This window comes from Alexandromys fortis, unplaced genomic scaffold (genome assembly GCF_014885135.2).
Source record: "Alexandromys fortis isolate MF-2015 unplaced genomic scaffold, M_Fortis_MF-2015_v1.1 scaffold_435, whole genome shotgun sequence".
Classification (NCBI taxonomy): Eukaryota; Metazoa; Chordata; class Mammalia; order Rodentia; family Cricetidae; genus Alexandromys; species Alexandromys fortis.
Window position 1 is genome coordinate 28,569 of NW_026068304.1, and position 14,525 is coordinate 43,093.

General features: G+C 36.8%; 2 protein-coding genes across 2 annotated transcripts; both read right to left on the bottom strand.

The window, feature by feature from the left end:
• Positions 1-2,106: 2,106 nt before the first annotated feature.
• Positions 2,107-3,051, bottom strand: LOC126495055 (olfactory receptor 6-like). Its single transcript, XM_050132663.1, has one exon. It carries the CDS (start codon positions 3,049-3,051, stop codon positions 2,107-2,109), a length of 945 nt encoding a protein of 314 aa, XP_049988620.1.
• Positions 3,052-13,252: 10,201 nt separating this feature from the next.
• Positions 13,253-14,236, bottom strand: LOC126495047 (olfactory receptor 226). Its single transcript, XM_050132655.1, has one exon. The coding sequence runs from the start codon at positions 14,234-14,236 to the stop codon at positions 13,253-13,255; it is 984 nt and encodes a 327-aa protein (XP_049988612.1).
• Between the last annotated feature and the right edge of the window lie 289 nt (positions 14,237-14,525).

Here is a 14,525-nt window from a genome sequence, read left to right on the forward strand (position 1 = left end):
AAATTGTTGAACTATTAGACTCTGTTTCCATTCACAACAAAATACAAGTGAGATATTATATATACCTTAATCATTCTGCATTGTGAATCTATGTCAAATCTATTATCCACTTTAATTTTTTTTTTTTTTTTTGGATTTTCGAGACAGGGTTTCTCCGTAGCTTTTGGTCCCTGTCCTGGAACTAGCTCTTGTAGACCAGGCTGGCCTTGAACTCACAGAGATCCACCTGCCTCTGCCTCCGGAGTGCTGGGATTAAAGGCGTGCGCCACAACTGCCCGGCTCCACTTTAAATTTTTATAATTATAATTTTTAGTTAAATTGAAACATAATAATAAGTCCCAGAGAAGCATTTAAAGATAACTGAAGGTTTTAAGCTTCCTAACCTTGGTCTATGAGAACTGTTGAACAATATGAAAAATCCAGGGTAGTCACATCAGTCATAGAACTAAAAATTTAAACATTTTAGGAAGAAAGTAGTATTTTAAACTTATATATATGCTAGAAATTTTGAAGGTACAGACATGAAGGCAATACAATAAAATATTACAGATATTATATATTAAGACAGGGAATGACTCATCATAGGGTTATTGACAATTAAATGCATATTAATTGGGATTAATCTGGGTAACTGAGCCATAAGCAGATGTATAAGAAACTTACAATCTAGAATGAGAAATCATGTTTGTATCCAAATTATGGGTAATTTTTAAAATGGGTTTTATTTAGAAGATAGTGAAACTCAGGTATTGATTAAGAGTATCTGGAACAACATATTTGTAAAATTTTTCCGCAAACCTTACAGTGTAGTGTGTTTATTCTGATAAAATAACCCAAAGAGGAAAAGGTAAGGGGATGCAATTCACATATTGGTAAAATTGATGTTGGCCAGTGTAAAAATAATTTTCTGAATATTCTCTCTCTCTCTCTCTCTCTCTCTCTCTCTCTCTCTCTCTCTCTCTCTCTCCCTCTCCTTCTCTTCCTTTCTTACTCCCTCCTTCCCTTCTTTTCCTGCAGACACTTTCCATTGACTATTGAATGAAACCAAGGGCCAATAAGTTGAAGTAATCCAATCCATGTGATCGACTCCTCTTTCCTCCTTAAAGTGTACAAAGAAAAAGAAGCTGGAAAACAAAGCAGGAGGCAGAAGGGAGGACTGGTGATAAACAAACATAGGCTTATCATATCCAGGAACATAACAGGCATTGTGGAGACTCAGAAGAAGGAGTTACTTGCTGCTCTACAGGGTCTTGTACTATGGTAGAGAGGTCAAACAAAAACTGAAAATTGAGAACCTGTCATCTATGATTAAAAGGTGTTACAAGCAAGGCTGACTAGTCAACTCACCTTGATTCTGCGTCGGTATCAGTAACTATTATTCATTTGATAAAAGTTTCAGAAACAACTATTCTTAAAGTATAAAACAATTGAACAATTGAGCTTACCTCTACAGAAAGAAATATTTGAAAAACAGAGCTAACATAGAGTAATTGTTATTATTTAAACCAACAGTATGCTTCATCAATAACTCAGTGCAATTACAAACAAATTGGTACAGCATTGCTATCAGTTATCATTACTTCTCTCTGTGTACATTAATCACTAGATTGTACTTTCTCTTATAGAAATCAATCACTGATGCTAATGTCCTCCAGAGCTACTACTACAGATTAGAGATGCAGAGAGCACCTGATTCAATGATTTTCAGAGATCAGGCAAAGACTTTGATATTAATTTAGTTTCAACCATTGACAACTTATTTAACCTCGTTGTACTTCATTTCTCAATTTGTAGCATCAGCCAGGTGACCATAAAGTGCTCTGTGAATCAAATAGCTCATTTTGAGTAAAATACTAGCAACAGCCCCTATATGTTATATGTCAATTAGGATAAAATAGTTCAAGACACTATAACTATCCAGTTATAGCATCTTTAAATTATTGAATAATTAAATTATTAAATAATATTAAAAATAAAGATTTGGTCCTTATTTATTTATCTATTTTTGCCTTACTATGATTTCTTTACAAATCCAAGTTGAAGTGAAATTGTTAATAAAAGGACCATGATAATTTTCATAAATTACAAAAGCAGTCTTTTTTAAGATCAGCTAAGCATGAAGCACTGACCACCTCCCAAGGTCTTCTTGATAGCATTCTTGACTTCCTGATTCCTTAGGCAGTAGATGAAAGGATTCAGCATGGGTGTAAGGACTGCATACACAGCAGAGATGAGCTTGTTGGAATTAAAAGATGCAATAGCTCTGGGTCTGACATACATGAAAATCATGGCTGTGTAATAAATTATAACCACAGTGAGGTGAGAGGCACAGGTAGAGAAGGCTTTCTTTCTTCCCTGGGTAGAGGGTATGCGCAGAATGGTGGACACTATGTAGATATAGGAGAGCACAGTTGTAATAAGTGGGAAGACAAGGATGACAATGGCCAAAGCAAAGTCTACTAACTCAGCTGTGGACATGTCTTTGCAAGCCAATTTAAGGATTGGTGAAATATCACAGAAAAAGTGGTTCATGACATTAGAGCCACAGAAAGCAACATGTGAAATAAAATAAACCTTGACAACAGAGACCATGAAGCCACTAAAATAGGAAAGGGCCATCAGCTGTATACAGTAAACTGTGGTCATAATGACTGGATATCGGAGAGGGTGGCAGATGGCCACATAGCGGTCATAGGCCATAGCTGCCAGGAGCACACACTCTGTGCAGGCAAGTGAGATGAAGAAGTAGAGCTGGGTCATGCAGCCCGTGAAGGAGATGTGCCGTCTCTGCAGGAGGAATCCATCTAGCATCTTCGGGACTGTGACAGAGACATACCATATCTCTAGAAAGGACATGCTACTTAGAAAATAGTACATAGGCTTATGGAGGGAGCCAGTTGCCCAGACAGTAAATATAATTACAAGATTCTCTGCTATAATCAACATATAGACAACAAGGAAAAGGAAGAATAGAAGAACCTGTAGCCAAGGGGCTGTAGGGAAGCCCACCAGGATGAACTCACTGACCAGAGTAATATTCATGTCCAGCATGATCAAAGGTCATGGGAGATGTTGAAGTCTTCTGTGGTAGCACCACAAATAAGGTCAATATCTGGGGCAGCAGACAAAAACTGAGTTAGTAATTAGCTCTTCTTGTGAATAAGATTCATAATAAAATTTATATTAATACTTTCTTCTTCAATGTGATAAAATAATTTCCATCAAAATATTTTTTTGAAAATTTTTCCAGAATCAAAAGTTCACTTTTGCCATTCCCCATATACTAACAGACCTTGGAAGAATCTTGTCTGTCCCTGAGTTTCCCCCTACTTTCAGATATGACTGGGGTCATTGTTGCTTATATACCTGACCGGCTCTCATAGCTCAGCAAAGTTCCTTTTTCAGCAGACAGAAGCTATTACAGAAATCCATAATTGTTCAAAACACAAAAGAAAGTGGTTGTGTAGTATCCAATCCCAGTTATACATATATATTGCAGCCTCTACACCTAAATCCTAGAAAACATCACAGAAGAAGGGAAGAAAGATTGTAAGAGCTAGCTAGATGATGAAGCCTTCTGCTGCTAATGTCTCCTAGATGTGATAGGAAATGTTTCTCATTAAATTTCAACAAATAGGATTCCCTAAAGAAGACAAGTTGGCATGCCAATGCAGATGAGGAAAACTTCACAAGGTCTCAAACCTACATGAAGGCATTCAGACAATCAATGGGTGCTGAGAGGCAGGAACTATTTTCTCCATTGATGACACTCTGATAGATTATCAGATCCCAAGTGGTCAGCCCTGAGTACATGTGCATGCATGCCACACTAATGCACTCTTTAGGCTTTGTGGGCGGGAGTAGTGAGGGGTGAAAATTATGTACATAAAATTCTCATATATGAAATTCTCAAAACATAAATTAATTAATAAAAATCTAAGCTGTCTCTGCATACATTTTGCACTCTTCAAAATTAATAGAAATGTGAAGAACATAGTCACATATGTATTTTATAGTAAATTACAGTTTATTTCATATGTGATGGAACATAATTGGAACATATAATTGGAAGGTTATTCTATTGACTCTAAAAAGTTCCTGCAGACTCACAGAATCCAACACTGTAGCTGTATAGAATGACCCATGTGTCTTCGTCTTTCAAAAAAACTGATAATAATCAAAGTGGACCTTGTTTTGATTAATTTACTTTGTGAGTTTTCTCTATTTTAAAGAAATCTTTTAAAGAATCAGAATAAAGAATTTTTGTTTGAAAAAAATCACTTCTACCCTAATACTTTTCCCTACAGACAGTGGATGGAATGCTAGCACCATTCCTAGACCTGTGTTAAAGAAGATAGTCACATTGCCCCCTCCACATCAATTCTATTTCTGTTCAACTAGGAAATTACTGAACAAGCTTTCATTCATTCCTGAAGTAGAATGATGGATATAAGCATTCAATCAGAAAATCCTCAAAAAGTTTAGATTTAGTGATATTTTAGCTACTTCTTTGACCCACAATTTCTTCAATTGGAGTCTATGGAAATTTTTATATCATAGTAACTATTGGAAATGTCCACTTAGGAAAGAGACATCTATAAGAACTATGTCAAGAAGCTACAAAGATGAGTCAGTGGATGCTGCCCTTGTCATCAATTTTGAGGGCCTGAATTCAGATCCCCGACACTCTTGTAAATCGTTGGTGTGCATGGTGACCTGTCTGGAATCACTGGGAGGACCTGAATTCACATCTCCAACACCCTATTAAGTGGTTGGTGTGCATGGAGACCTGTCTGTAATCCCCACGTGCTGGAATAAAAGAAAGAGACTAGCTGGAGTAAGCTGGCTAGCCAGACTACCAGAGAGGCCCACTCGAGGCTCAACAAGTGACCTTGCATTAAGATAAAGAGCTCAGAGAAGACATCTGAAGTTAACTCATTCCCTCTGTAACAACCTGCGCTTCTGTCATGAGCCACACAATTACCTCATACTCACCACTACCTGCAATTTAAGATCATGGATTTTACAGTCAGGGCAAGGTTTCAGTCTTCTTTACAATACTTGGTAGTTGTGTTCTACATCATTGAACAAATATGCCCTCCATTTCCTGTCCTATAAAGTGAAAAGTAACAAAAGCACATGTCAACCTCATCTGAGATGTGAGAATTGAATAAAACAGTGTATAGGAGCCACTTAACATAGAATCAATTCATAGGCATCTCCTATTAGTAGTGACTACCATTGAGTTACACTGACCCATGGATACTTACTCAGTCATAAACATGTGCATGTTTCCACTCATGTATTCATAGACACAAGCAGTTACTCTTCTCTTTCTTTGTTCACTTTTCCTGTTAGAGTTCATGGAATAAAAAAAATCAAGGTTTGTTAGAAAATTGAATCAGAGCATCCATAAAAATATCTCTGAATTATAGATCATTCATGTCTTTTCTCTAACATAATTTTTAATGAATTGTTTTCATTATTTCAGCACATCCAATTCCTTCTTCATAACTTATGATCTAGTATAAAGCCTAAAGGGTGTGATCCTTGTTTAGAAGCAAAGACTTTCTAAGCTCTGATCTTTCATGGTATCCTAAAGAAGAATGCCCTTTTGTTCTGCTTTGTGATTCTTCTTTACACTCCTGAATTATGCTTGTTCTAATGAGCATCAACACTCACTGAGCTCTTCTGGAATAAGAAATGAATTTTCAGTGCACATTTGTCACAATTGCCCCAACTTTAAGTAAGCATCTGCTGACTCTTTGTTATCCATTTTGTATCCCTCGAATATTTTTTCTCTTCTTAAAGAACATAAGGCCCGACGGAGAGAAGAAGGCGTATGTTCGGTTGGCTCCTGATTATGATGCTCTGGATGTTGCCAATAAGATCGGAATCATCTAAACTGAGCCCAGCCGGCTAATTCTAAAATACACTTTTTCACCATAAAAAAAAAGAATACAGCTTGTAATCACTGAGACTCTCCTCACCTTTCTGGAAACCTTCTTCTGGGTCCAACAACGTCTCTTGTTGTCACCAACCACTAACCATTGTCTGCCCTTCTTTACTCTGAGAATGAAAATCTCTTCAGACATCTACACTGATTTTGAGAAAGAGAGTTAGTCTGTGGAATCTTATACTCCTGTGAGAGCAGACGGGTACTTGGTCTGCATGGTAGTGACAGCAACTGCAAGACAAGAAGAGACCAGATATATATTCAGCACTTACTTTTCTCTTTTTTTCTCTTGTGCTCTCTCCCCAAGGACCAACTTAGATCTCCTTTTTCTGGCTCTGGGTAAACTTGTAGTGCTCTGCAAAGAACCTGGGAAGCTGAACTTCTGTCTACTTTTCAAATTCTGTTTAATATTGAATCAAATTTATTTGTACTTATTAGTGTGATATGAATAAAATCACAAAAACTTACACCAGCATGTCAAAAAACTAGAAAGAATAGAATAGCCTAAATTTAAATCAGTAGAAAAATATAAATAAAAAACTAAAGCAGATATAAATTAAATAAAAAACAAGAAAATATATAATTTTAATAAAAGATCAGTGAAAGTAAGCAAAAATGATCAGATTAAAAGGAATGTGGTTTATCTGTGCAATAAACATTCTCTACTATTTAGATTTGTTTATTCTATTGTTTATGTATAGAAGTATTTTGCCTCCATGTGTATATGTATATATGCATATATACAAGCATACCTGGTACCGCTAGAGGCCAGATAGGAACACTGGATTCCTTAAAACTAGAATTACAGAGTATTATAAGTGTCCTGTGCGTGCTGGGACCTAAACCTTGATTCTTTATAGAACAACAAGCACTCCTAAGCACTGAGTCAAGCCTCCAACTTCAGTATTATTTGCTCTTTTCAAAATAAGGATATTCAATTATTCACAGCAACATAGATTAACCAGAGGGCCATTTAATAAGATAAACCAGAATTATTAAAATTTGCATTCACTAACAGAAAATAGAATGGTGATTGTTAGTCTTGGGGACATTAGAAAGGAAAAGGAAATATTAGCCCCAGGATGGATTTATTTTCAGTCCTAAGATGAATAATTTCTGAAAATTGAATGTATAATATGTTGACTGCTGTTTATAATTAAGTGTATAGTTAAAATTGTCAATGAATGAGGCACACAAAAAAGCACAAGTAAGGTGATAAATATGTTAATTAGCTTTATTTGGGTCATCATTTCACAATGTATGCAAATTCTAAATCATAGTATACAGCCTAAATAAATAGTTTTTACTTGTCAACCATGGCTCACTGAAGCTAGAAAGGCAGAGTCAACTAAGAATACTTAAAAATAAAATTTCAAAACAACAGAAAAACAGCTTTCAAACTTCTTTGGGTTGACTACAGAAATGTTAACTACTTTCTGTGCTGAGACATGAAGTTTGGCCAGAATTTGATCAGCAGGAATGAACTGAGAAAAGTTTTGTTTAACGGAAGCACAGGAAAGACTATGAAAAGATTAGAATATACAAGAAATGACCAAATAAATTTACCTCTAAAGAGAAAGCCATGCCCATTGCCTTAACTCTCAAACACAATCAGTGACTGAATGGGTCTTTGTAACATACATTCTGTGTGCTAAGGAGGAAGTGTCAACTCCTTCTGCCTGTCAGACGCCATAGCCTGGTGATCTGTAAACCTCAGCTATGAGTTATGACCCCAAATAATCCAAAAATCTAAATTCAATGTTGGACGTTTTATAAGAATGACGGCCCAAAAGATGCAACCTAGAGTCAAAAGCTCCTGATAGGAACAGTGTACGGTGCCTAGAGAAAGGAGCATGAAGATGTCCAAATACCTGAGAATCTAGGTTATGTTAGTAAGAGCGTGGTGAAAAGTGGGCCTAGCCTGTCTTTCTTCCTCCTTTATTCATATCCTTTGTCTACGGATATGTGGTGAGTTGGTATTAATTCTCAAGAGGCTGGGATCACATGACTTTACTAACTGAGACTGTGGGGCATAAAACTCAGAGAAGGAAATTTTGTCCTAAGGAATGATTCTAAAAGAAAATGATGAGTTCATCCTCACAGACCCTTGTTCTCAGTGTTGCATGAGGCCATCCACTCCCATATGCTAGTATCTAGAAGAGATTTCAAGAGTAGGTAATATGTAAGGGTTAAAAATATATATAAAGTAGTGACTGTGTACAATTTTTATTTAGTTTAAGTCTCTTTTCTTAATCAGCTATTTTTAAATGTATGCATTACCTGGCTCTGTGGCACAATGGATATCATTTAGACTTGTAGATAAAGAAAATATATGCATTACTGAAATTTTTTCCACAAAAGACTAATGTGTTTCCCATATACTCTACTGTAATCAAAAAGGAATTGACAACATATCCTCATTAGCCATAGGAATCAGCTCTAATTCTATTAAATAGTTTAGTATAAATAGACTATTAGTAAATAGCACAGCACAAGAAACACACAACAGACAAGACAAGAAAATTCTCATGGCCTATCATAGATAAAAAGTAAATATAAAGGTGTGCCAAGAGCTGCAAGAGGAAAGACACAAATCAAATGAAGGAGAACCCATCAGAACAATGGCTGATTTCTCAGTGGAAACTTAGAAAGCAAGAAGAAACAATTCATCCCAACTAATAAGTACATGATGGCCAGTCTACACTAATATTCTCAGTACATTTCTTTTTAAAATATACATTTTAACTGTGATTTATTTTAGATTTATAGAAAAGTTTCAAATATAATAAAGTTCTCATACGTTCCTCATTTAGTTTCAGTTCCCTTTAAAACCAGTTTCAGTGGCATCAAAACTTGTTGAAAAACAGGACCTGAAGTTGGAGATGACTCATCTGTTTTCACCTGTGTTCAGTACACAGCACTCACATGAAAGTTGATGCCATCCAAAACTCCAGTTCCAGAAGAACTGATGACCTCCTTTGAACTTTACAGGAACCAGGCATACACATGCTACACATATGTATGTATGTATGTATATATACAGGAAAACATCTACATACATAAAATAAAGTAAGTAAATTTAGAATAAAAATAAAAAGACAAGAAACTAAAACTAATATTTATTATTAACTAGCATTTTACTAGATTTTAGTCATAATTAATTGATAAATTTTTATCCTATAAGTATTTTAATGAATAAAATTAAGATGTTTCCATAACTGAAAATGAGTTACAATTTTAGATATTCTTTATCCAGGTAGACTTGGGTTTTGGTTCCTGAGTCTCCTCACTATGAAATGGTAGTATATAATAAAAAATATCAGATCATAAATTTAAGATTTAAAAAATAGCATTAACATCAACATGAGATTCATTCATACAGTTTCACCATGTGAATGATGTGAAATTACAAATGGGATCAGTGATCATACTTAGAAACTTGAAAGGAAAATTAAGAATTTTGAAATTTATTCAAAGACAGTGGAAAATGATACTTTTTAGGGAATAAGTTTATTTTGACATCTTACAAATATTAAAAAACTCTAGACATATAATTATTTGTAATTAATCTGTGGCAAACATTCTACGTATTGAATCATTGTATCATTTATAAGTTACTTAAATGTCTAAAGCAGAAAATAAAAGTTTACAGTAATAGCAATGAGTAGTTTCTTCCTTCCCTGTTGAGTTTAGGTTTCCATTTTATTTACTTTTCTTCCATGATTTCTTTAGGAATTTGTGGATGTAAAAAACTACTAATAACAAGCAGGTCTACAGTTGCTGTCATGATACACTGTGCATGGTGTACTGTGTCCTTCTCAAGGAAGGGTGATCAGTTGAGCAGAAAACACTGGCCACTTCCCAAGGTCTTCTTGATAGCATTTTTCGTTTTCTGGTTCTTTAGGCAGTAGATTAAAGGATTCAGCACCTTAGTTGTGAGGGATTCAGAGCTGCAATAATCTTATTGGAATTAAAAGACGTGACAGTAGACCTTGGAAATACATTTGCTGTAAAAGAATCCTAAGAATGCAAGCTCTGGATGTCTCCAATGTGTACAATCTAATAGATATGTACCTCCTGCCACTAGAGACTCAGAACTCTCTCCTTAACTGTGACCTATTTCCTGTGGGTTTTAAAGGTTCAAGAGATACATGACTGTGAGCCCATATTTAGTTAATTTTCATGTGCTTACTGGTTATGAAGTAGAACAGATGGGAAAAGGGCAGCCCAGTCCAGAGAGTTTAGGGTAGGGCATGGAATATGCGAGTCAGAAACCTGTAAACAGGTAGAAACTAAGGGATGCTGGGAGAACCTGGAAGCCAGGGTTTGATGTGTTGAAAAACACCTTAGTTAGCCATTTGTCCCAGGTCTGAGACCTTACAGTTGCAAATCACAAGACTCTGATCTTCAGATACTTAAGAGTAACTAGTAAACGTATTTCCAATGTCTGAGAAATTAAAAGTAAACTCTGCCCTTCACTGAAGAGCTCTTAAGTTCACATCATGTAGGACCTCTTACCCATCTTCAGGCTAATCAATTCTCATATATTCAGGCATACTTTTTTATTTAAGTACTTCTCCAATCTGCTTGCTACTAATGTTCTTTCTTCTTAGTAAGCTCTATATTGAGCCTTTGGGTAATGCAGAATTATCTCTATTTTTGCTATATTTTCAGAATAAAGAACACTGAGCCTGCATATCTCTATACTATGAAAATAATTGTATTATTATACTAAAAAAATGCTTTTATGCTCTGTAGAACTTGTCCCCAAGAGACAGCACAGCTGAATAGAATGTTTTCTAGAACAAGAAACGTATCTTTTATGTCGTTGTCAAATGCTCTGAACATCCTACACCAGTCCAAATTGCTCCAAACATGAGTAAAGGTATACTGTGCACTGAAGTTCTATTATTCTATTAATTTCCTTCAGAATCACAGAGAGAGAGAGAGAGAGAGAGAGAGAGAGAGAGAGAGAGAGAAAGAGAAAGAGAAAGAGAGAGAAAGAGAGAAAGAGAGAGAGAGAGAGAGAGAGAAAGAGAGAGAAAGAGAGAAAGAGAGAGGGAGAGGGAGAGGGAGAGGGAGAGGGAGAGAGAGAGAGGATACCTATTGACATTTTACAAAGCTCCTTGTTTTCTATGGAGCTTTCTTCATACCTACCTTATTTAACTTGGTCTCTCTAGTCACTCACCACAGTCATATAGTCAAATTACCATTTTAAAGAATGGGAAAGTCTTCACACATTTATTCTAGAGGGAGCCCCTGTGAATGGGTTTTTACATTCTCTGAAGTCAAGATTTAGTACTTGTTTATACCGCATGGAAATTACTGTAGCACTGACACAATAAGACTGGAAACGGTATCTCACGTTCACCGAATGTTGACTTAGGTGAAGACAACTTTGTCTTCACAGAAGGCTAACTTATCCATTTGCCCTGACTCTAGGCAAGCTCTGTGCACTGCCAAGACCATATGTGTCCAGGGTACCTGGACAGGAAAACTGAATCTCTGTCTGTATCATAGATAAACTATAGCTCTGCCTATGGGTATGGCCTTTTTCTGTTATTTATTCCTGTGTGCAAGTTGATGTGATGCCAATTTACAAAATCCTCTAAAAGGATATCAATGAGGTTCATAAAACAGTACATTAATTTGTTTATGTATATCTTAATATAATATTATAACAGAGTTTTTTTCTTTTCTATTATTTCTCTGTTTTAATTGGCAATAATTATATATAGAGAGAGAACTATGTGGTACACTAATGTGTGTTTGTTCTGTAATATCTCAAAGTATGTGTGTGTGTACTTTTATGGACATATTCTTTTCCCCAGTGTTATTCAAATGTTCGTACTATGATGTTACTCATATGTGAACTCTGAAAAAGGTAATCTCATAGAAATTGAGAATAAAATGGTGGTTACCAGAGACATGGGAGAATATGAAGGAACCATTACTGAGGAAAAATTGGTGATGAGAGCCAAGCTACAGTTAGAAAGAAAACATATATTACACTATTTATTTATTCATTCTTTATATTAAAAGGTTAAGTTCAGTTCTTTAAAATAAACATATTTAAATTATGTGCATGTTTTATGGAAACGTATGGAATTCTAAAATAACATATACTAAGACAGACATTTGGAGAAGTGAAGAATCCTAGGAAAGCTTTGTCAGTACCTAAGGATCAAGATCATTCCACTTATCTGCAACTAACTGGAATTTGGTGAGGAAGTCTGAACCTAGAACTTCCTGTCTCCTCTTCCTCTATACCTTCTTCCTCATCCTCTTCATTGCCCTGTAGTCATATTCACTGAGGAGTACATGTAACAATCTCAATGGCTTCACTGTTGTTTCCTCATAATCCTGGAACTGGTCGCAGTCTCACAGGTGGTAGGAAATACCTCTCACTAACCTACAACCCTATCCCTGCTGGTCTTCTTAAAATGCAGCCTGAAAATAAAAAGTCACTAATTCAATGACCTCAGGATATTTGGAAATGAAACCAGAAACCTCTATGGTCCAAGAGATAATAAAACACCAGCACAAAAATTCACAATATGGTTTAGTGATGAAGATCAGTTTGTAGACTAATTGAGTAACAAACACAAAATCTTGGCCCATTCCCCACAAAGGCACATAACTAAAGTCCCAGAATTTCAGAGATGGAGGCAGGAGGCTTGTCAGTTCTCAAGCTCTTTTCCTTACATAAAAAGTTCAGTGACAACCCAGAATACATTAAAATCTGTCTAAAGGTCTTGATTTCTTATCTCCTTTCTTGGAAACCCACAATAGAATGTCCACCTTCTGGGCTTCAGCTATTTCACAGACTAGTTATTGGCTTGTGTCTTTTCCTTCTTGTAACCCATGCTTCCTTTAATGCATTTGATTTGTGTGACCTGCAACTGTCTAAACAATACTGTTCCAGATCTTACCCCGTAAACTAGGGCCCTTTCCAGCAGAAATCCATCTTCTGACTTGAAATCTATGCCTCTTTTTTGGACTAGTTGTAGAAACTAGAAACTCTGACTTCTAACTTAATCCTCCTAACTTAGACTTCAAGAGAAAGACAGACAGACAGACAGACAGACAGACAGACAGACAGACAGAGAGGCTGGAGGGAGGGAGGAGGGAAGAAAGGAAGACAGAGAAAAAGAAAGAGAGGGGGCAGAGAGAGAAGAAAGAAAGAAAGAAAGAAAGGAAGGAAGGAAGGAAGGAAGGAAGAAAGAAAGAAAGAAAGAAAGAAAGAAAGAAAGAAAGAAAGAAATCAAACCAAGTTTTACCATACTTATCAACTCCCTAACCATCTCTGCCAGATTTCTTGGCATTAGTATCCTGACCCTGGTACAGATGCAGAGTGCGACGCAAGGCTCTTTTGACCTCTTGGTTGCGCAAGCAGTATATGATGGGATTGAGTAATGGTACAATGACTGCATAGAGTACAGAGACCAGCTTGTTGGTATCAAAAGCTGAGAGTGCCTTAGGCCTGGCATAGATAAAGATACTGGCTGCATAGAAGATAATCACAACAGTAAGATGGGAGGCACAGGTCGAAAAGGCTTTATGGCGGCCAGCAGCTGAAGGGATGCGCATCACAGCGCCAGTGATGGCCATGTAGGAGGCTCCAGTGACAGAGAGTGGCCCCAGCAGAATAAAAATGGCCAGGATAAAATCTGTAAGTTCTGCTGTGGACATGTCAGTGCATGAGAGGTTAAGCAATGGAGAAACGTCACAGAAAAAGTGGTTGATGGTGTTGGGGCCACAATAAGAAAGGCGAGAAATGAGGAAAACTTTGACCATGGAGATGCCAAAACCTCCAGCCCAGGATCCAGCTGCCATCTGCACACATAGCCGGCTACTGACAATGACGGGGTAATGGAGGGGATGACAGATAGCCACATAGCGATCATAGGCCATGACAGCAAGAAGAACACATTCAGTGCAACCCAAGCCCAGGAAAAAGTAGAGCTGTGTCATGCAACCCTCAAAGGAAATCAGCTGTCCATGGTTCTGATCAGAACCAATGAAGCCAGCAAGCATCTTAGGAATTGTAACAGTAACATACCAAATCTCCAGGAATGACATATTAGCCAAGAAAAAATACATAGGTTTGTGGAGCGTGGGGTGATTTCTAATTGCTGTAATGATGAGTGCATTTTCAGTCAGCACCAACACATAGGCCAGCAGAGAAAAGAAAAACAGTAGTGCCCGCAGTGGCGCAGGAGCTGGGAAACCCAGCAACACAAATTCACTCACTCGCCCACTGTGGTTCCTTCGCTCCATGCTTTCAGTCTTGTTCACTGCTCTTCAAGAGATGAAGAAAGTGTCTTATGAAAGCATCCGCAAGAATCTAGATTGGAGAATTCACTCTGATAGCCTGCAAAGCACGTAGTACACTCAGTTAATAGCAGCTGTTCACTGAGCTGAGTGATGAACAAGAAAACACAGAAAAATAAATGATCATGTTTTGCAGACACTGAAAGATGGTTCTGGCCCTTTAGGAAGCATTTTCTGAGAGATAGAAGGTTTGAAAAAGACAATATTCCCAATGTGTGTCTTTTAGTCCTGTACA

What these genes read in the sequence shown, in the direction of transcription:
- LOC126495055 (XM_050132663.1), bottom strand. Translation starts at nt 3,051, where the DNA reads ATGCTGGACATGAATATTACTCTGGTCAGTGAGTTCATCCTGGTGGGC.
- LOC126495047 (XM_050132655.1), bottom strand. Translation starts at nt 14,236, where the DNA reads ATGGAGCGAAGGAACCACAGTGGGCGAGTGAGTGAATTTGTGTTGCTG.